Raw genomic sequence first — 23002 nt, forward strand, 5'->3', positions numbered from 1 at the left:
TTACCGTTCGTGTGGCTACTTTAAAACAATTTTGTGAAGAAGCGAATGTTGAATACAAAGAACTTTTAGGATGTTCAAAAGTTAGATGGCTTGCTCTAACACCTGCTGTAGAGCATGTTCTACAATTATTTGAGCCTCTCCGTTCATATTTTTTAAGTTTAGACAAAAATCCTAAAAGTCCTAAAATCCTGGAATCGTTTTTCAATAATGAAACATCTGTGATATTGATGTATTTTGTACATAATCAAGCATCTATTTTTCACAAAACGATTCAAAAGATTGAAGGTGAACACATTTCAGCTACAGAAGTTAGTCTCATTTTGAACAACTTCATCCTTCAATATAAATCTCGATTTGAAGATAAATTTCTTCCTTTAATTATAAAAAGAAAATTGTCAGACTTAGAGGAATCAAATCCGGGCATAACGGAAAAGTTTATCAAAGAAGTGCAGAATTTTTACCAAACATGTGTTCAATATATCGAAGAATGGTCTGAAACAAACATCACGGGGAATAACAGTTTTCAATGGTGTTTTTTAACTTCATCGCAAGTATATTGGACAGATATGAATCTTGTGTTGAGTTTTTATCTAAAGAAATGCCAGACATTAAAATAGATGACAATAGTCTCTTTGAAGAAATTAGAAGACTGAATGTATATTTAAATTCTGAAAAATTAATACAATGGGAAAATCAATATGTTGAAATTGATAAAAAGATGGGTGGATATTTTCAGCCATTTCAAAAATGAACATATTCCATGTGAAAATTTATTTATACTTGTTCAATTTACGTTGTGCTGCCCTGGAACTAATGCAGCAGTTGAAAGAGTTTTTTCAATTGCCAATGATTTTTGGACAAGTGAGAAATCGAGATTGAATGTTGATACTCTAGCTGCAGCACTTGCCGTAAAATTCAATATGAAGGATATTTCTTCTTCAGATATTTCCAATATATAGTTAGAAGATGATACATTGACAAAAATATTAATTCAATGGAAAAGTACTCATTTAAATAATAATTAAAAGGCATGTAAGCATAATTACAATATAAAATATTACAAATGTTTTTATTATGCATATATCATATGAAAAAGTTAAAACAAGGGTTAACCCTTAATGGATTCTGAAAAATGTAATTGCATCACTAAGGTTGGGACAGATGTGTGATCCAAGCACAGAACTAATCTTCATGCAGTGTTCCTTGAGAGATCTTGATAAAAATGAAGGGACGACTCCAAGCCACTGGCCCCAGAATTCATAGCAACTGCTCAATATCGGAGTGAAGGTTAACAAGATAGGAACAGCTTTGGAACTTTTTGCTATATGTGGAGAAACCTTTATTTTCCTGCTGCCTCAGCCTCTTCCTGAATTGCAGAATAGCTGGAAGAGGGCCAGATACTGTATTATGGCAACTGTCAAGTAGTTATTAACCACTGATATAGATGAGACTTATTTCTGAATGAACTTGTAGCAATTATTTGTGACGTTTAATGCATACCTGGGAACATAATTTGGGAACTCTCAGTGGCCTTTTATACAGCATTATGCAAAATGAAAATTGTTTTATAAATACTATAAGCCGCTATTTGTTGGATCAATGCAATAATGCAACTTTTGAAAGTTCAGACCAGACTCCTTTAAGATCCTGTAGCTCTTCTAAAGCAACCTGTGATGAAAAAAAGTTAAAAACATCAATACATTAAAATAGGTATAGATTCAGTGATAAAATATATGATTTCTGAAGAACCACTGTCATTATAGCAGGACATACGTGTGTAATGTTTCTAATTTGAAACTCATAACTATAAAACATGCATGTAACAATTCTTGGAATTCAAACTGTGATTTTGCTTACTTGGACACGCTCTTCACTGCCACTGAGAAGTCCTGTATCAGTAAGCTCCAGGGCTTCTTTGGCCTTTGCGCATTTTTCACGATCATCTTTCAATCTTCCAAATTTTCCTTCATAGATGGTAAGTGCTTGGAGAGCCTCCTCTGGACCTAGGTTGCCCTTAAGAAGGAAGTTATGAAATTTTAATATAAAATTTGAAGTGTTACTTTAGAAGTCACTATTACATAATTTGACACTGGAACTTATCATATTTTAGCCTTACAGCTGCTATAAAACACCTATAACTAATTTTGGGATTATACCTTATATCAGTGATGGCGAACCTATGGCGCGCGCTGGCCAGCTGAGTTCACCCTTTTTTAAAGCCATTTTTTGCCCTTCCCAGGCTCCAGAAGCTTTATAGGAGCCTGGGGAGGGTGAAAACAGCCTCCCCCACCCACCCCCCAGACGCCCTCCGAAGGCGTCAGGGAAGCCTCCGACGGTCTCTGAAGCCTTCAGAGCGCTCAAAACGACCCTCCGAGCAAACCAGAAGTTCTCTGAAGCCTCCGAAGGGCATCCGGGAAAGCGGGAGAGGCTGTTTTCGCCCTCCCCAGGCTCCTATAAAGCCTCTGGAGCCTGGGGAGGGCGAAAAAAGCATGTAAAAATGGGGGGGTCGCGCCTGTAGTGCGCGCATGCGCACGGGGGGGTCGCGCATTGCATTATGGATGCAGCATGCCTGCACACAACCCCCCTGCACTCCTTCCACTTATGGCACGCGAGCCAAAAAATGTTCGCCATCGCTGCCTTATGTATTCCGAGGCTGCGATTAAGTATTGTGTAATTCTACCCAGGAAACTTGGTGTGTATTTGAAACAATGTATACTTGTCAGGTATACATTGTATTAGGTCTATTGTTTCAATCACTGTGTTCAACCAGAGCACCAAAATTAATTATAGGTTTGTGGTATCATCAAGGAGAGCCACCAAAACAATATTGAAGCCATGCAGATATATGGAGTGAAAATAATTAAATTGATCTCCAAATGCAAATTTAAGCTAAAAGTTAAAAAAGAACTGGTTAAATTAATGGAAACTTACTGCTACAGGCTTTGTTTTCTCTCAGTCATTCAACAAGTCCACTGTGCGGGTTTCTACAGCTCGATCTTCTTGAACAATGCGAGTTTGCTACTTGTTGCTGAATGGCAGAATCTTTCCGTCGCATAATATCATTAAAAGCACCCCATTCTCCTTCAATGTTGTCAATATACAACCAGGATGAAGGAAACTGGAATCTCTGCTTCTCAAGCAAGCGTTGGCCATTACGGTATAGCTACATGGTCAGAAAAAAGAAGATATATGGTAAGATCAAAAGATACCCAAGCTGGAATTTTGAATTAGCAGCTGCTACTATAATATGAAGGACATAATCATTTTATTAGTTGTCGAGGTGTTTGTTTTTTTAAAGTCTAAAATTGACCAAGAATTTATAATCAGGATGTATCTTTTCAAAACATTTTTTTAAAAAATATGCCAAACAAGCTTACCTCAACTTGTTTCTCAAACTGCTTGATTTTGCGTTTCAGTGTCTGCACATATGTGATAAATGTGACAGCATCAGATGTACTAGCTGTATCCACTGAATGTTGCTCCAATTTTTGACGGGACTACAAGAAATGGAATAAAGCACTAAATTATAATTATATCAAGAAACATCAGAACAACTTACAACAGTGAAGCCTGCTCTAAAAATTGATAGGTCAGAAAGGAGATGCCACTGTTACTAATGTTCTCCCCCCCCCCCCCCCGATTCCTAAATCAATAAAAACTATGAAAAAAGACAACTCTTTCATCCTACCTATAAGTATAATATTAGATAGGATCAATTTACCTCTCTTTTGTTTCTGTTTTGGGTAACTTAATATAATAAATGACGATCACATTTAGTATAGACTATTTTTACCTTGGAAATCTGAGAATGGAATTCTGTCATGTTTTGGCCCAGCATTTGTCGAAATTTGCTGAGAACTTCTTTATGCCAGGAGTCATACTTCAAGTTCACTTTGGATTGAAACTACACAATGAAGATAATGATACTTTTATTCGATACCTTTCTATCTCTGTAACACAAACACCTACTTTTATATTTGTATTACATTTCCTCATTCATTCTCATTCTTTTAATTATTTTACATGTTAAGGGAAAGTAACTAAAAAAACGAGCAATATTTATGGTTTTGACTTTTAAAATGTGCTTTACAATCTGATTAGGTACTAAATTAACAAACGAACAATATTACTCAATAGCATGTTTGGAAATGTTTACCTTTCCATAATCTATGATAACAGGCCCAAATTCCTTCCTAGTTTCTGCATTGTCAAAGGTTCCTCTGGCTTTTCTGATTTGAACCAACAGTGCTTGCCACTTGTTTAAGTCTTCTCCAAGTCGGTTATAGATATTTTCAGCTTGCATGTCCCATAAACACTGGTACTGCAGCCAAACCTATAAACCAAGCACACAGAAAGAAAATTAAGCAATTTTAAGAAAGAAGTCATCATTTCTGAACAAATTGAAAACTACTTTTATGAATTTAAAGTCCTTCAAAAAATACAAATTCTCCAACTTATAAAATTAATGTACATGGTAGGAGCGTTAAGGCAGAACATTCAGCAATAAATAATCAGTCAATGACACAGAATACTGATACGTTATCTCAAAATGAACCCCCAAGAAACAAACTACAATCCTACCTTAACATATTGCTCCACCTCTGTTACAATCCCCTTGACAGCAGAATAAGCTTCCTCCAGAGCTGAAGGACCATCTGGCATCTGTGTCAAAGCATTACGATAAAACTTTTCTTCTTCTGATAACTCATAGTGAACACCAACCTAATCAAATCCAGAGTTAAATACAATTTTTTTAAAAAATAAAACAATTAGCAATTTCACCAAAATACTTGAATGTCTCAAGAATTTTTTGAGTCAAAAGTATGTGTGAGCGGGTGTGCTATGTTTTACCTGGTATCTCTGACTTTGGATTCTAGGCAGTGAGAGTATTATTGTCTTCCAAGCAAACAATTCTTGGAAGAGTTTGTATCTGCAGTCTTCAATTGGTGGATTCAAATAGATCACCTGATTGGTTCTTCGTATTACATGTACCACATTCTATAAAAGAATAAAGCCATGTTTAGTTTTCCTATACTAGATAAAAGACATAGTATTCATTTTAAAAACCTTCCAACGTTATAGTTGGAGAAAAAGTTACAATGTGATAGACTACGTTGGCCAGATATATCGTATTTTTCGGAGTATAAGATGCACCTTTTTACCCCCCAAAAGAGAGTGAAAATCTGGGTGCGCCTTATACTCCAAACATAGCTCCACTCACCTGTTCCGTGCGTCACATTTTCAAGGGGTTCGATGTGGCGAGGATCCTCACTTTCACAACGAGTGAGGGGAGGGGAGAGTCCAGCAGCGGCCGGGGCACTTCTTCGCCACTGGCAGGGATGCCAGGCAAACATCTTGCTGCTGTTGTTCGGCGTCCTTGAGGCACATAGGCAGGAGGCAGCGGTGGCCACGACGTGGGTTTCCTTTGCTGCCTGCGCACTCTGGGTGGCCAGCAGCCAAGCCAGCAAGCTGGCAATTGGTTGCCTACCTTTAATCTGCCTGCCCTGGCAGGGGATGGGGTTCCCGGCATCCCTGCCAGTGGCGAAGAAGTGCCCCGGGTGCTGCTGGACTCTCCCCTCCCCTCGCTCATTGGGGCGGGGGTGGTGAAACTTCACCCGGCGCGCTGCCTCTCCTCTCCTGTCGGCTGTTATCCAGGAGAGGGGGTGCAAAACCGTGGTCGCTGGCGGCGACACTTAAGGGCATGGGCAGTGAACTCCAAGAAGCAGCTGCCAGGGCACCCCATTCCCTGCCCCACCTGCCACCCCCAAATTGTGCCCCACCACAAAATGCACATTTTAATGGAGCCAAAGGGTTTCCTTTGCCGTCTGCGCACTCCGGGGGGCGAAGCCGCCAAGCCGGCAATCGGCCGGCTGCCTCTAATCTGCCTGCCCTGTGTATGAGCTCAGCTCCTGCGCTTTCGCCTGAATGCGCTACCCTCTCGCTTTTCTCCCTGTCTTCCCCAGCCAACGGTGCTGGCCAGGAGAAAACAGGCGGCGAGTCTGTAGAGGAGAGGAGGGTGCGTGGCTCTGCGATGTGCACTGGGGAACTGGGAAGGAAAGCATTTTCAGGTGGCAGCGCTGCTGGAACTGCCTGCCACCTGAAACACGATGCACTTGTTTGGCCTCTGCATGCGCCCTTTTTGGAATCGGGAAGGGGACCCTACAGCCCAAAAATGCTTTCATTGAAAAGGCTTTCATCGCAGCTCCCCAGGCAGCTTCGGGAATCAGGTTCTGACTGAGGCAGCAAAGATGTTAGCCAGATGAATACTGATGGATGCTGCTGGGAAAGAGGCAGAATTTTTTCCCCCTGATTTCCTCCCCCACCGGAAAATACGGTATTACTGTATTACCGTATCTAAAACTGACCTTTTCTATGAAATTATTTCATTAACTGTTTAATGTTTGCAAAGCCTAAGCACCAGAGTCAACGTGTTTTTACTTATCCCACCACTTTATTCTTCTATTCTTTCACAAATCCTAAATATTCACATGAAAAAAGACTTTAGGACAGAGGCCTGTCCCTTTTGACTATGAAACCTACATACATTTATCTTATTTGTTTGACATTCCAATAGAAAAGTCAAATTCAGTGAGATAAAGAAAAGAGAATAAATATGAGAAACATGAAAAGAAATTAACATAATCCATACGCTGGAAACCAGATTGAAGGTTTGAGAAAACTATTAAAATCTTTAGCTATTGACTAGTAGAATGCAGAATCCCACTTTTCTCTTATCCCCAAACTTTAAATAATTTGCCAATATGCCACTCACAAGCTAACAATTTTCTAGTAAAACTCTGGAAGATAGCTTCTCTGAAATATGAATAAACTTCAACAGAATCACTACTGGTGTCCTTCAACAGATAATAGTATTCAAACTGCACAGATATAGTTTAAAGTTAAAACTTCACTTACTTTGATTTTGGGCTCTCCACCTGGTTTATGACTGACTTGTGGAGCATCTGTATCCATATCTACTTCGGCTTTGTCATCAGCTTGACCAAGAAGTACTTGTGTCCATGCTCTCAACCCAGCTTGTAGACGAACTCCTAGTATTCTCTCAATCTAGGATGCAAATATGTTCAACCATTGTATCACTTGACAGCATTGTTTATTTTTATTCGTATTTTAAATGAAATTTGTTTGCCAATGGTTCCACTGAAAGGCTACAGAATATGCAACAGAAGGGCTAGTTAGACCCAGTTCACATAATACATGGAGTCATAATGACTTAGGTCTGCGACTGCCATTTTTAGCAACTGATAGAAGTTATGATGGTAGAGAAAAAGTAATTCTATAGCCAGTCCTCACATTTACAAGCGCTGCAGCATCCCCATGGTCTGTGATCAAGATTTGGGTGCTTTGCAACCAATGGATGTTTATGAGAGTTGCAATGTCCCATAGTTATGTGATTGTCATTTGTGCGCTTCACACCCAGCTTCAAGAAGCAAAGTGAATGGAGAAGCTGACAGTAAAACGCAATTCATAGACACATAGTGTCTTGCTTAACAACTGCAGCTAGTGAGGTCATAAGTCTGTGTAGTGACATGGTCTCACTTAATGACTGATGCTTGACTAAATTGCCAGTTTCAATTGTGACCATTAAGTGGGACTACCTTAACATAAAACAAGTATCAATATGACTGCATATTACATGAAAACTGTGTCACTGAAAAATTTGGAGAACAGAAAATCCCTTTAAATTTTAAAGTAAAATATGGTTAAGAATGATATTTCCAAACATTATTTGTGGGTTACTGACTAAAATTTGACATTTTAAAATGTTACCCTTACTATGATTTGAATAAGTCTGAACAGTTTAGAAAAGGTGCCAAAGTAAAATCAAAATAATTCATGACCAACAAAATATATCCTTGTCACTGCTATATTGGATCACGTAGCTTAACAGTTTTAGCAGTGTGCTTAATAACCAAGGAAAAACATATTTCTAGAACGGGTTGTTTGTTTAATTCTTATTGTCTTTTATCTCATAGAACATTTAGTCATTCTTCAATATGCATTTATGCATGTTGTCATCTGAACAGAAAAACTGATAAAAATAGTATTCTTATCAATCATAAGCAATTAGATCAAGTTTTTAAAAGATTTAAGCATAAATAACATTGTGCTATTATGTATGTTTGCAGACATACAGTGAGGACTATTTTCAGGCAAGTATATCAACTTGCAATTTAGAATAGAAAGGAAAGAAAAAGAATTATGGATTCAATCACCTATTCATGTTTTTCCCCAAGATATAAGCCAGAGAGCTTAGGAAGAAATACAGTCAGTGAAGCTTACCTCCCTATCTAACTTATTCACCCAAATTGGCAAATTGGAATATGAGTGAAGATTCAGATCATCCACAGCCTTCTGAACTCTGTTTAAAATTTCAGAGAATGTTTTGTGATCATACATGCATGTTTCCAAGGATCTGACTTCCAGGTCTATTTTCTCTTCAATGATAAGCAGGTCATCCACCTAGACGATAGAAAACAAGCCTTTAGTACTTAACAATTCTTCTCCCCCAAACTTTGGAAATGTCGTTATGTAACATAACTTAATAGTCATTGGGCAAAGCAATTATGGCTGTCGGAGAACACGGTGGCCAGACACTATCCAAGCTGACACCAGCCAGAGTAGAGGAAAACTCAAAGACATAGTGCAAGATTAGGTGTGCAGAGATCTGGCCTATAGAATCGCCAAGAGTCAACTGTATGTATAACATCATCATCATAATTTACAGAGCTAATTTGATCTAGTGGTTAAGGCACCAGGCTAGAAAGTAAGATTCTGTGATTCTAGTTCCATCTGAGGCATGAAAGCTGCCTGGATGATTTTGGGGCCCTCCCAGCCCATGATGCCAGGCTTCCGTGATAATACTTGGTTAATCAGAAAAGTGGATCCTGCATTTGCAGGAAAATGCTGGAAAGGGGGGGGGGGGGGGGAAGTAGCATAAATTGTATCCGCTAAGTCACCTAGATATTTTAGTATATTTAGGAATTGATTGATACGTCTATTACTTTGATCTGTAGAGAAATGCCTGCAGAAATAGAAGATGTAGTGAGATTTTTTAAAATATGCAATGCTCTCATTGAAACATTACTGGGTCACTCATCCATTTAAAACCCCAAACTTGAAACAAGTCTGACAATAAACTAACCTTTTGCTGGAAGTTGAAGACCGTCTCTGCCAATCGCTGAACGTAAGGATCAAGTTTGTAAGATTCCCATACCAGTGCAATGCCCTCTGCAATCAAAGCCTGCACTTCTTTTTTAAGACCCGCAACCAAGAGAGAAATGGTATTTCGTTCTTCTACTTTTTCACAAGTACGTTCGTATGTGCGAACACTCTCAATCAAAGAGATGGCGAAAGGATAGAGCTGATTGGCTTGGTGAGCTTTGTTGACTATTGCAAGAGGAACCCGAAATCCAAGCCACTTGAGGTTACGGACTTCTTTGAATAGTGTAATTATTTCTGGGAGGAAGTTAACCTTTAGCTTGAGGACATTTCCTGTTCTGCCTCTCACGTGAGTGTTCTCAATGGTAAAAATGCACCCAGAGACACCAAGGTTTCGCTGCTGAACCTTCCGAGCCCAATCATCAAATATTTCTTGAGTGTTGAGCTTCATACGGAAGCTGTCTCCATCTTGCTTTAGCTTCTGTCCTTCTACATGGTTCTCCCAGCCCTTCCCAAGAACATCTTCAACACGCTTCATGTAAGCCGTAAGTTGCCTGTCAATCTGTTTAGCCCAGATGATAGACCCTGCGACAGGAGGCAAATCTCGAACGTGACTCATTTTGCAAGCTTGACTTTGAGGATACTGAACTTTGAATTTGTCATGAAGTGATTCTATGTCGTCTTTCACACGTTGGATTAACTGTGTTTGGTATTCACGGATGGCACCTCTAATATGCGGCCGAACAAACAGAGCATTAAATCTGGAGAAGATTCTGAACATTTCATTGGCATTCTTGGCTGTGCCAAGCTGATCCCTGAGGCGAGCAGTAATGCGGGTTTCAACTCTATCAATTCTTTCATCGTATCGCTTCATTGCAGCTTCCCAGGCTTCTGTACCTTCTTTGGAAACATCCAAGCCATCTACTTCTTTCACGTTCTCATAAGCAAGATTTACTTCCTCAATTGCATTAGCATCAGCGGCGTCAAACAACACTTCTGCTACTTTCATATCTTGAGGCTCAGGCACGTCTCCCTGATTTTGCTGGGCCACAGCGGTAACCTATTTAAAGTCATAGCAGTTAATACAATAGTTATCATTCAGTATTCAGAAAAGTAGGCTTCTAACACTCAAATAAAAATTGGGTCTTAATATTCAACAAGGTTTCTAAAAAACAGCCATGACCTGTTCATTTAAACCCAAGATGCCAGCATGCTTGCTATGAGTTTTCACCATCTATTTTACTATGTCGTTGCAATATTTATCCCCACTTGCCAATTGTGGGAGGATATTTTTGCCATTCAAACAATTATTTATGAAGCTGACTTACCCCTTTTCAATTAAAAAGAACTAGAAGCCTATGAAACAAACACCTGCAAGATTAAATGCATGCTTAAGATTTGGAAAACCTATCAATATTTTAACAAAAATGGCAATATGTATTACCTGAGGCCGTAGGACTCTGACAATGACTGCTCTTAGTTGTTCATGCTGTCTCCGAAACGTCCTCATTTGATCAAGACGAGCCTGCAGCTTTCTGTGGGCAGGATTGATACGCCATACCATCTTCAGATTCTCTTTTCGCTTTCTTTTCACAATGTCTCTTAGTAGGACCTGAAGTTTCTCATACTTATCATCCCAAGATTGGAAGACTTCAAAGCATGCCACCATGACCTGAAATAATATTGAATAAAGGAAATGAATATATACTGTAACTTTTTTTTAGTTTATTATGCACTACATAGTTTACTTAAAATCCATCTTAATACAATAGCAGAGTTGGAAGGGACCTTGGAGGTCTTCTAGTCCAACCCCCTATTTAGGCAGGAAACTCTATACCGTTTCAGACAAATGGCTATCCAACATCTTCTTAAAGACTTCCAGTGTTGGGGCATTCACAACTTCTGGAGGCAAGTTGTTCCACTGATTAATTGTTCTAACTGTCAGGAAACTTCTCCTCAGTTACAAGTTGCTTCTCTCCTTGATTAGTTTCCATTCATTGCTTCTTGTTCTACTGTCAGGTGCCCTGGAGAATAGTTTGACTCCCTCTTCTTTGTGGCAACCCCTGAGATATTGGAACACTGCTATCATGTCTCCCTTAGTCCTTCTTTCTATTAAACTAGACATACCGAGTTCCTGCAACCGTTCTTCATATGTTTTAGTCTCCAGTCCCCTAATTCTCTTTGTTGCACTAAAGTAGTATTAACACTTCACGTGATCTTGATTCAATCCCTCTTTTTATGTAGCCTAGAACTGTGTTGGCTTTTTTGGCAGCTGCTGCACACTGCTGGCTCATGTTTAAATGGTTGTCCACTAGGACTCCATGATCCCTCTCACAGTTACTACTATTGAGCAAGGTACCACCTATACTGTACCTGTGCATTTCGTTTTTCTTGCCTAAATGTAGAACCTTACGCTTTTCACCATTGAATTTCATTTTATTAGATAGTGCCCAATGTTCAAGTTTGTCAAGATCCTTCTGTATCTTAAGCCTATCTTCTGGAGTGTTGGCTATTCCTGCCAGCTTGGTGTCATCTGCAAATTTGATGAGTTCCCCATTTATTCCCTCATCCAAATCATTGATGAAGATGTTGACGAGTACTGGACTAAAACAGAGCCGTGGGGTACTCCACTGCATACCTCCCTCTGTGTAGATGCAATTCCATTGAGGACTACACGTTGAGTGCGGTTGGTCAGCCAGTTACGAATCCATCTGGTGGTGATTCTGTCTAATCCACATTCTTCTACTTTATCTAGTAGTAGGTTATGGTCTACCTGATCAAATGCCTTACTGAAGTCCAAGTATATCGATGGCATTCCTCTGGTCCACTAATTTTGCCACTTTGTCAAAGAATGCAATAAGATTAGTCTGTCATTATCTGTTTTTGACAAACCATGTTGGCTTTTGGCTATTACTTTGTTTACTTCTAGGTGTTCACTAATTGGTTGCTTGATTATCTTTCCCAGAATCTTTCCTGGTATTGAGGTCAGGCTTCTTGATTTACAGAGAGACACAACTAGTAATCAGCCATTATGAAACAAATACTATTTCAGGGCTGTTTGATTGTCTCCAAAATTTCAGAATGTTTTAAATTGAAATCTGTACAAAAGCTATCAATATGATTAAATCGCTTCAATGCTATGGTTTTTGTGCAGTAAAAAATAAGCTGTGTGTCTTCTGAGTTCAAGCTAATATTCTGTCCCAATGTTTGGTCTGTTCCCCCATCATATCTGCATGTTAAGCAAGACTTACCTTCTCAAATTCTTCATAGGCAACATGCATCAGTTTTCGTGTGCCCAACACTTTGAGTAACTGGGAACTTAAGTCTCTTGAAATGGCTTCCACTAAGCGCAGAACTCTTTGAATAGGATATTTTGTATTTCTGATTTTTCTCAGGTGAGTGAATATTGCCACCAATGCCTGTCGTATTTTATCCAGTTCGGTTGCAGACAACAAATCATTTAGAGGGAAGTCTTTCATCAATGGATTATAATCATTAACAGTCTCCAATGCCTGTTTCAGACCTGGGTGTTAAAAAAAGAAAGAAAATGGATTTGATTTTTTAAGTGTTAAAGCAGTTAAATATATAAATATATAAGTATATATAAATATACATATATAAATATAAATACACACACACACACACACACACACCTGCCAAATTCTGCTTCTGGATAGCTCTTACCTGTGTCTGTATCAAAGCTAACAGTAGCATGAAAACGTTTGCCATGTTTCAAAATATCTAAAGTTAATAGAACTTCAGGGCTTTCACGCTTCTCCTGAATACGGTAAAGAGCACGTTCCAAATTTAGCCAGAAGCTGATTTCTTGCAAAGCGGTACCTGATGCAGGATCCCTATCTAATTTGGTCACCTAGAAAAGCAAAACGAAGAAACATATTTAATGAATTAAGCCATAATTTAATGTGATGTGCAGAGTGTTTCTTTTCCTTATTCTGCTTCAGTCGCTTTAATATATAAACAGTGAACAGAACAATATGAATTTGTGAACACCAACCTATCTATAGAAAAGCAATTGTAGCAGAAAAGTTTACTTACTTATTGTATGCAAGTAATAAAAATTTGGTAGAATTCAAAAAGTAGTCAAAAATGAGCAGGTTAAAATATTGTGGGATATATTAATACAAACTGATAAAATCTTGGCCGGTAACACACTAGATTTAACTGTGGCTGAAAACTAGAAAGTGTGGAGAGTTAGTGTGGCAATAGTAGAATTTAGTAGAATAGAAGACAAAGAATAGGATAAGATCACAATATATCAAGGTCTGAAAATTGAAATATTATACCATAAATTGGCCATGGTGATCACTGTCTATTGGCACAGTAAGTGCTGTATTAAAATATATTAAATAGCATTTAGAAATTATAGACATTGACAAAATTTCTGTCAATTACAAATTACTGCTTGGATTTGTGTGTAAACTACACTAATATATTATGCTAACCTAGGTTCTTGGGAAAAGTTGATGAATATGAAGACCAACACAGCTAAAGAAATGGCAACTGTGATTTCATACTTTTATACATATATAAAAATAATAATACATTTCCCAATTTACCTTTTGGATTTCTCTAATCCAGCAATTAACTCCAGATTGTAGCTGGTTGAGAAAAGTTGCGTCTTCAACTTCATCCCCAAAATCTGTAACCTTTGGCTTTTCTCCACGTTCATAGCATTGCTTGGCAACATTAATGATAATTGGATGAATTGGTAAACTAATCTCTGGTATTTCAATATTCTGCTGCAAATGCAGAAGTCCCATTTCAAGCTCTGCAATTTTTTTCTCAACTGAGGGAGTCATTTTATCCCCATCCCTTAGGAGAAATACAAAATAAAATAAAAATAAAATCTACATATGTAATTAAGGCATTTACAGTACATAAGCATGCAATTCAGAATATGTTGCCCATCAACACAAACAAGATATTAAGATATCACTACAATTTAAAATAAACTTGATAAAAGAATGAGATTTGCCACACAGTTAACTGCTGTTACAATGTTTTCACAGGGAATGACACATTTCAGAAACTTGCCTCTTTCCTGTGAAGAGCCATGGGAGCAGCATCAAATACAGCTTGAAAGCTTCAATCTTCCCAAAAAACCCCACAACCAATGTTCCCTCTAAGCTGTGCGCCTGCGCGGCCGCACACATAACAAGAAAATACCGCGCAGAAGTTTCAAACTGCAGCGCAGTGTTTTTTAATGTCTGAAAATATGACTGAAAATATCCCCCCTCCTGCCCTTCTCTCTCTCTCTGCACCGAACTCTCTTTTCCATCTGTGTTGGGTGAAATCAAGAAAGACTCTGCCCGGAGACAGATGACGCTGCAGAAGGAAGAATTCCCATTGGTCCTATAGGGCTTCGTTGGGTCCTGGGAAATCATGATTCGCTGGTTGTAGCCTGCTTTTCTCTGCACATCCGGGGTTTCTCAGGCATTGAGTTGTCTGAAGCCCCATTCTGGACTGGGCAATCTTTCTGCGATCCCTTCGCTTTGGGGAGAGAGGGAACCAGCATGGAATTGGAATGTCTGAGCCAAAGGGGTCCACGGGATCTTGAGACTTGATTTTTGAGCAGTACCAATCCTTTCCACTCTTTCCTTTCCCTTTCTGTCCTTCTTCTATCTTCCTTTCCTTTTCCTTTTCCTTTCCTTTCTCTTTTCCTTTCATTTCTCCTTTCCTTTCCTTTTTCCTTTCCTTCTTTTCCATTTCCTTTCTTTTTCCATTTCCTTCCTTTCTCCTTTCCTTTCCATCTTTTCCATTTCCTTTCTCTTTTCCTTTCCTTTTCCTTTACTTCTTTTTCTTTTCCTTTCTTTTCTCCTTTCTGTTCTCTTTTCCGTTTCCTTTCCTTTTTCTTTCAAATACTCTAAAAAGATTATTTAAACCAGGATCAGCCAAGAAAGCTTTCCCAATGTGAATCGCCACACCACCATATATGTGCTGCAATCTAAAATGATAATAGGACAATTCAGCATCAAATTATTAGAATTTTCAATTTTTGAGAAAAAGAAAACCCTTGAATAATTATGTAAGCTTTTGATGTGCTTAACAGTTTTACTAAGCAATTGATTCCCATTAAAAAGGAGGGGATTGAGCATCTTGACCCTATTCTTTCCAGTGACTATATAATTCCTTACAACCTTGGAACAAAACAAAACAAAAAAGCCTAATAAATGTAGTTTCCGATTGCAGGATACTTATCCAGATCTTCTTTCAATTCAGGCCTTATGGGAAATTAAGATCATTACTCATATGACATATGTCATGATTGGCCTTTTCAATATTTTTGTGTCAGAAAGTGAGATATGCTTCATAGAATCATCTAACTTCAATACTGGCATGAAAAAATCTAAATTTAAGGCTAAATGATGACAGTACAACCAACCTGTAAAGTTCACTCTTCAAAGGAGAGAGGAGAGAATAATCCTGCTTTCTAATTTGTCTTCTAATGCACTAACAGAAATTCTGTCTTTTTAATTTAATTCCATTTAATTTATAACCTGCACTGAATGTGGATGTGTCATTTTCAGGTAGGCATGTATGTTAGACATATTTAAAGGCACAAGACTTCATACTGACCAGCATATTTACAGGGAGTATCTTGACTGACCTGTTTGATTTTATACCATAATGAATATCAGTGCTTATTCCGTAAGAAATAAATTCTTTTTCTTCCTCTCCTTCGTCACCAACATCCTCTGCAAAGAATTAAGAAACCTTACTAGCATCAGTTTCTCCACAAATACATTTTTTATTTTGATATATGAAAAAGAAAAAAAAAAGAACAAGGGGAAACATTAGCAAAATACAGGAAATCATGTGATTGTTTAAAAGAGATCATTAAACACCAGCTGCACAAAACAACACTTTCCATTACCTCATATATAGAAAGCAAGCATGTTTCAGTAATTGAAAACCTCAAACTTGAGGTCATACAATCTCTTCAAAACTGAAGAGTAATATTTTTCTTGCTTTGTAGAGGCTTAAATTTAGAAAAGTATAAAAGCCAGGAAAGTGCTAAAGAGATTGGGAAGTTGGCAGGGGGGGGGGTCACCTCCAGAAATGAAGATTCCTAAAATTAGAATTGTTTATTGCTGTTATTTATACTATTTTACATAAATTGTCTTTTCATGAAACATTTTTGCATTTGAACTACGCCTGTTTATAGTTTACAAATAAAGAGCTTTCTGCAGAATTCTAATTTGTCAAGATTCAGTACAAATAACATTTACACTTAATAGAAGCTATAATTCTCTCAAATATTAGAGGATTCTTTGAGTCTCTACTGTGGTGAACTATCTGCACTGCATACCAATTGCTTACTGGTCATAACCGCTGGGCGAGACCCGCTCTCCGTTCTTTCCTCCTATCCCTGCCAATTCCTTCGGCAGCCCCATCCGAGTGAAACCCCGGGGGCGGCAAGCGCGGGAGCACCGCCGCGGGTGACTCACCCTTGAGGGTGGAGCGCTCCACCAGCACTGCGTGGACTTGCGGGTCCGAGAGGAACTTCCGCATCTGTTCCACGGCGCCCTTCTCCTCCAGCGCCGCTTCCAGGGCTGCCGGGGCCTCCCCGCCGTCTTCCAGCAGAAGCGGCACCAGCTTGCGCAGGTGCTTCTGCAGCACAGACACGTCCGCCACATTTTGCACCGCCGAGCCGGCCGCTTCTAGGCCGCCGCCGCTGTCCTCCCCGCCGCCGCCCGAATCGGACATGGCTGATGGGCTTCTCGGCTGTCGAGATGGACGGAGCCGCCCTTACAAAAGCGCTCCGGAGCTTCCCTGCCGCGGAGTTCTGAAACTTCGCACTGAGCCCCGCCTGGTCCACGACGCCGTTCTTTAACGATGCCTTCCTCGCGACAGCCCCGCCCCGGAGGATCCTGGGAAGTGTAATCGGGAATTATGCGGCTCGGAAGAACAGGCTTTCTCTGCGGCGAAGTTCGATGGAGTCCTCGGCGAGCGAGTCTAGAATAGAACAGAGGTCTTCAAACTTGGCAACTTTAGCTGGCTGGAGAATTCTGGGAGTTGAAATCCACAAATCTTAAAGTTGCCAAGTTTGAAGACCTCTGGAATAGAATAACAGAGTTGGAAGGGACCTTGGAGGTCTCCTAGTCCATCCCCCTGCTTAGGCAGGAAACCCTATACCATTTCAGACAAATGGCTATGCAACATCTTCTTAAAAACTTCCAGTGTTGGGGCATTCACAACTTCTGGAGGCAAGCCGTTCCACTGATTAATTGTTCTAGCTGTCAAGAAATTTCTCCTCAGTTCTAAGTTGCTTCTCTCCTTGATTAGTTTCCACCCATTGCTTCTTGTTCTACCCTCAGGTGCTTTGGAGAATAGCTTGACTCCCTCTTCTTTGTGGCAACCCCTGGGATATCGGAACACTGCTATCATGTCTCCCCTAGTCCTTCTCTTTCATCCAAAGTCACGTGAATCGTAATTGGATTTGTAAAATCCTAATTAATTATCCCCAAGGCATTGTTTAGTTTGTTTCCGATGCCATAATACGACAATGCTAACGGAAAGATCACAAGATTCTTAATAAGCTAGATTTTCACTCTGCATTTTAGTTATAGGAGTGTGTGAATCGCTTCAGTTTGTATTTATGCCGCGACTCTATCTTTTATATTCTGGATTTTCCTCTGAGTCGAAGAAGAAACAGCCCCTGTAGATCAGGCAGCTCTAACGTTCGCTTTAACTACAGCCAAACTCAGATCTCACAGCAAGTTCGTTAGGTTCATTCATAGGCTTATGCTGAAAAGGTTAAAACAAGGGTTAACCCTTAATGGATTCTGAAAAATGTAATTGCATCACTAATTTTGGGACAGATGTGTGATCCAAGCACAAAACTAATCTTCATGCAGTGTTCCTTGAGAGATCTTGATAAAAATGAAGGGACGACTCCAAGCCACTGGCCCCAGAATTCATAGCAACTGCTCAATATCGGAGTGAAGGTTAACAAGATAGGAACAGCTTTGGAACTTTTTGCTATATGTGGAGAAACCTTTATTTTCCTGCTGCCTCAGCCTCTTCCTGAATTGCAGAATAGCTGGAAGAGGGCCAGATACTGTATTATGGCAACTGTCAAGTAGTTATTAACCACTGATATAGATGAGACTTATTTCTGAATGAACTTGTAGCAATTATTTGTGACATTTAATGCACACCTGGGAACATCATTTGGGAACTCTCAGTGGCCTTTTATACAGCATTATGCAAAATGAAAATTGTTTTCTAAATACTATAAACCGTTATTTGTCGGATCAATCCAATAATGCAAGTTGTAAACTTTGGTTTATAAATAACAAAATCTAGGTTTGTTCATTGTGCTGAGCTAGGATTTCCTTCTTACTTTACATGTGTGACTCCAGCCAATTATGGCTTATTCAGCAAACTATGAAAAATAGCTTAGCATAAAGTAAGAATATAGCTATATAACTGAGCTACGTATTTTTGAATGAAATTGGGACTATGAAAGCTGCATAGAAGTTGGGGGACCTCTTACAAGTAAATGACAGGGAATTCTTTCTAAATTCCAGAATTCTTTCTAAATTCCAGGATAATTACACAGAATGTCCAAATTATACTTATTCCCAAAGGAGAATATTTTGAGCTTATTTACATGACACACTAAGTCACCAAGTTGACTGTTGACCAATTTGACTAGTATTCCTTCACAATGGAAACACTGTTTAAAATATAATTGTCAATTTTTAAAATGGATTTCATTTTTAATTAAAACAAAGACAAAAAACCAAAGACAAAATAATGTTAGTCAAATTGGGATCAGAAAATGAAGAAATATTGACTTTCCACTTATCTCTTCATCTCCAACTGAGAAGAACTAATGATTTGGCTACACTGTTCCCATTTTATGGCTACTCCATCTTCTTATCCCCCTGAATCTTTCCCTTATTATACCTGGCTACAATTTGAAGCCAACCTGGCAGATTCTTCATTCTGTCATTCCCACCATGATATCTCATTCACAGACTAATGGGACTTAAGTTATTTTTAATGGAAGCAATGCTAACATACAGTATTTCTAATACCATCCAAGGATAGCTTTAAAAATACAGCCTAGATCTGTCAGTTGCTGGGAGCAGAGCAATGTAATGGGTCTAAGCCCCCTGCAGTGGGTGGTGTTGCTAGAGAGGCCCATAGAAATGAAGGGGTGATCCGATCATGACAAAGGGAACACAAAATTGTGACCATGCTTCTGAATTGGGCTCTAGGTGACTTGGAATAGGCTCACAGTTGCAATGATCTCCTAACATGCCTCAGATGGCATTTCTGGGGAAGGCAGATAAAAGTACTCCAGGACCATTAATCTGGGGAACTCCGCCACTAACCCAAAAAGTAAATTAAAACAAAAAAATTTTGTTCCAGAATTTTCATTTTTTCCATAAATCAGGAGTGAGTAAACCTCAGATCTGTAGAATCTATACAAACAAACAAACAAACACATCACTATTCTAAAATCGCTGTTCTAAAATCCACCAGCTTGAGTTTGGAGACAAAATTAATGGTCACACCAAAAAGCACTACAGGTAGTTCCCAACTTGTGCATCAGTTCATTTAGTGACCATTCAAAGTTACAACAGCACTGAAAAAACTGACTTATGACCACTTTTCAGTTACAACCATTGCAACAACCCTAAGGTCGCCTGATCAAAATTCTGATGCTTGGCAACTGGTTCATACTTATGGCGGTTGCTGTGTTCCAAGATCACGTGACCCCTTTTTGCGACCTCCTGACAAGCAAAGTCAATGGGGAAGACAAGTTCATTTAACAACTGGGTTACTAATTTGTCCACTGCAGTGATTCACTTAACAACTGAGGCAAGCAAGATTGTAAAATGGGGCAAAATTCACTTAAATGTCTCACTTAACAACAGAGATTTTGGGCTCAATTGTGATTGTTAAGGACGACCTGTACTGGCTTTTTCTCAAGTTTCCTTAATACTGGTATTAGCAATCTAATTTATCCTATGATTTATTCTGTTGCTATCACTGGTAAATAAGCAGAAGTCAAAAAACCTTGTCAATCTACAAATTATAGTACAAGATATACTAAATCCAGGTGTTCTGCCTACCCTTGCTTTAGATTTTCTTTGAATATATGCCTGTATAAGGAAAGGGATCCCCCATCTTCACTATTTTATTAATATGAATACACAAACTGTTTTGTTATTTAAATATTGTACATATTTAGAAGAATTGTGAGGTCCTGAATTTTTACCCAACCTTTGGTGAATGAGACTTCACCTTTATCATACTTGTTATTATTATTATTTTTTAAATTGTTGAAAATTGTTTCAATATTAGCCATAAGTTGTTGGGAGTCAGGCAGCATAATAGTTTAATAAAATATTATGTAGAAAAACAGTAGCATAAGCTCTCTATATGAAAAAGTACCTAGATTGTTACTAATACTGTGTTTCCCCGAAAATATGACATGTCCTGATAAGGCCATGCCACATTTTTCTGGTGGGCAAAAATATAAGCCCTCCCCTGCAAATAAGCCCCCTGGACAACCCCCCACCTCCTACCACGCAGAGCGCCACTCACCAACCTAGTGGTATCCCGAAGGTGCCAAGCCCTGGGAACCGGGGACGGGGGGCAAAGGTGATTGCATTGCTTGGTGCCTTCGGGATATCTCTAGGTTGGTGAGCGACACTGTGCCCAGTTGAAGAGGGGGGTTGCTGGGCAGCTGCTCTCTTGCGAGCGGGCTCCCAAGGAGCTGGGCACAGCAGCCACCCGGCAAAACCCCTTTCCAGCAGTGCAGGTTTAGGTTTTAGGTTTATTAAATTTATAGACCGCCCCCTCTCCCCGTAGGGTGCAGAGCGCCATTCACTGATTGTGGGGTATCGCCAAGCCACGTGAAAGCCTGTTTGCCACTGCCCAGCTCTCATGGCTTGGCGCCTTCGAAATGCCAGTGAATGGCGCTCAGCACAGCTGGAGAAGGGGGTTGTACGAGCGGCTGTTCCGCTCCTGCTTGCGCACATCCCAGCCTCATGATGCCCTGGCCCTGCAGAGCCAGGGCACCTCCGCTGCCGCCATCGCCATCCCAGCATGGCTTTTACAGCAGCTTCCAAACTGAGTCTTCCGGCAGTGACCGCTCTGGGCATATGCTCTATGGTTGTGGGCTGCCTGTCGGCAGAGCATACAACCATAGAGCGTATGCCCAGAGCGGCCACTGCCAGAAGACTCGGTTTGGAAGCCGCCAAAAAAGCTATGCTGGGATAGCGGGGAGGTGTTAGCGGAGGTGCCCTGGCTATGCAGGGAGAGCTGGGCCAGGGCATCGTGAGGCTGGGAGGCGCGTGGGCGAGAGCGGAAGAGCCGCTCGTGCAACCCCCTCTCTCCAGCCGTGCACAGTGCCTTTCACTGGCATTTCAAAGGCACCAAGCCATGAGAGCTGGGCAGTGGCAAATAGGTGCTCACGTGGCTTGATGATACCCCTAGGTCAGTGAATGGCGCTGTGCCTGGCTGGAAAGGGGGTTTGCCGTGTGGCTGCTGGTGAGCGTGGTCGCTTCATGGCTGTTGTATTGTGCTGCTGCGACAGCGCAACAGAGCCATTCAGCCATGAGGCTGTGCCCGGCTCTTTGGGAGCCTGCTTGCAAGACAGCAGCCGCGCGGCAACCCCAAACAATAAACCCTCCCCTCATAATAAGGCCCAAGCCATATTTTGTGTAAAAAGAAAATAAGACCCTGTCTTATTATCGGGGAAACACGGTAGTTTAGACTGGATTTCAGAAAGGCACTTTAATTCACATAGAAAATATTTTCAAATAATTTTTTTTCATGTATGTTACAAGCTAGAGTACTATTTAACTTTCAACAGTTGTACCAAACTGATTTGCATTTAAAAGTTAAAACTTAGTTCTATGCATCAAAATTTTGCAATTGGACAATTGCAGTAGTTGGGAACTCTCCACACTGTGTGATTGGTTTTTATACTTCTTCTTTCATATGTCTCTAATTCATAGTCGCTTTGTAGGACACTGGCCCATCTTGTTCATGAGGTGTCAAACCCAAGGCCCGTGGGTTGGATCCAGCCCGCGGGGCCAGCCTGGAAATAGCAAAGGACTGGCCCACGGTGCCTCTGGCAGCCAAAATGGGGCATGGAGGGGCCATGTATCGCCCTCTGCAGTCCTTTTTTGGCCTGGACGGCACTGTTTTCAGTCTGGATGACACTGTTTTGGCCAGCAGGGTGCTGCAGGAGGTGTTTGTCCTGTCCCTCCCCCCCCAGCCCGTGGAGAACAATGCTGATCCGGCCCTCGAAGAAATCCAGTTTGACACCCCTGGTTTAGATAATCTTTTAAAGTAATGTAATAATTTGTATCGGTTTAATAAGTATACATACAATGGTACTTATCATTAATTGGTTTTGAGAGAGAAGATGAGTATCAAAAATGATGAATACCAAGTGATTTTTTCCTATAAGGAATAATGTAGTCACAAGGCAGCCAACACTGACAAATTCTAGCTTATACGTTGAGTACCAAATAAACAATGAGTACAGGGACAAAATTTTCACATCAAAATGCATCGAGTGCCAAATTTGATGAGTTTCAAAGCAGTTGAGCACTAAGATGTCACTGTATAAGCCTTTTGTGTAGTACACCCATGCAATAATAAAAACATGCTATCCTGAAATGCACAAATTGATGACAATAAATGTCCTGAGAATTCACTTGCTATTCAGGTCATTGGTTACATACAGTATAATAGCACTTCACTCAGGCAGAGGACGAGTATTTATTTATTCTCCATTCCAGAGATACTGCAGCTTTCTTCTGTAAAG

At 40.0% G+C, this 23002-nt stretch overlaps 2 protein-coding genes across 2 annotated transcripts; both read right to left on the reverse strand.

Annotated features, from left to right (window-relative positions):
* Positions 1 to 1057: 1057 nt before the first annotated feature.
* LOC309387028 (cytoplasmic dynein 1 heavy chain 1-like) lies at positions 1058 to 14001 on the reverse strand. Its single transcript, XM_081943119.1, has 15 exons — positions 13758 to 14001; positions 12865 to 13051; positions 12432 to 12703; positions 10625 to 10852; positions 9164 to 10240; positions 8302 to 8481; positions 6916 to 7065; positions 4852 to 4998; positions 4582 to 4722; positions 4157 to 4333; positions 3794 to 3904; positions 3378 to 3497; positions 2932 to 3163; positions 1858 to 2013; positions 1058 to 1668 (listed from the first exon to the last, which is right to left on the reverse strand). The coding sequence occupies exons 1-13, from the start codon at positions 13998 to 14000 to the stop codon at positions 2957 to 2959; spliced, it is 3240 nt and encodes a 1079-aa protein (XP_081799245.1). The 5' UTR covers position 14001; the 3' UTR covers positions 1058 to 1668; positions 1858 to 2013; positions 2932 to 2956.
* Positions 14002 to 14415: 414 nt separating this feature from the next.
* Positions 14416 to 17136, reverse strand: LOC309383223 (cytoplasmic dynein 1 heavy chain 1-like). The gene is made up of 3 exons (XM_081935489.1): positions 16650 to 17136; positions 15809 to 15896; positions 14416 to 15145 (listed from the first exon to the last, which is right to left on the reverse strand). Exons 1-3 carry the CDS (start codon positions 16906 to 16908, stop codon positions 14989 to 14991), a joined length of 504 nt encoding a protein of 167 aa, XP_081791615.1. The 5' UTR covers positions 16909 to 17136; the 3' UTR covers positions 14416 to 14988.
* Positions 17137 to 23002: the final 5866 nt, after the last annotated feature.

The sequence above is a fragment of the Natrix helvetica genome (genome assembly GCF_964273705.1).
Source record: "Natrix helvetica genome assembly, chromosome: 1".
NCBI lineage: Eukaryota > Metazoa > Chordata > Lepidosauria > Squamata > Natricidae > Natrix > Natrix helvetica.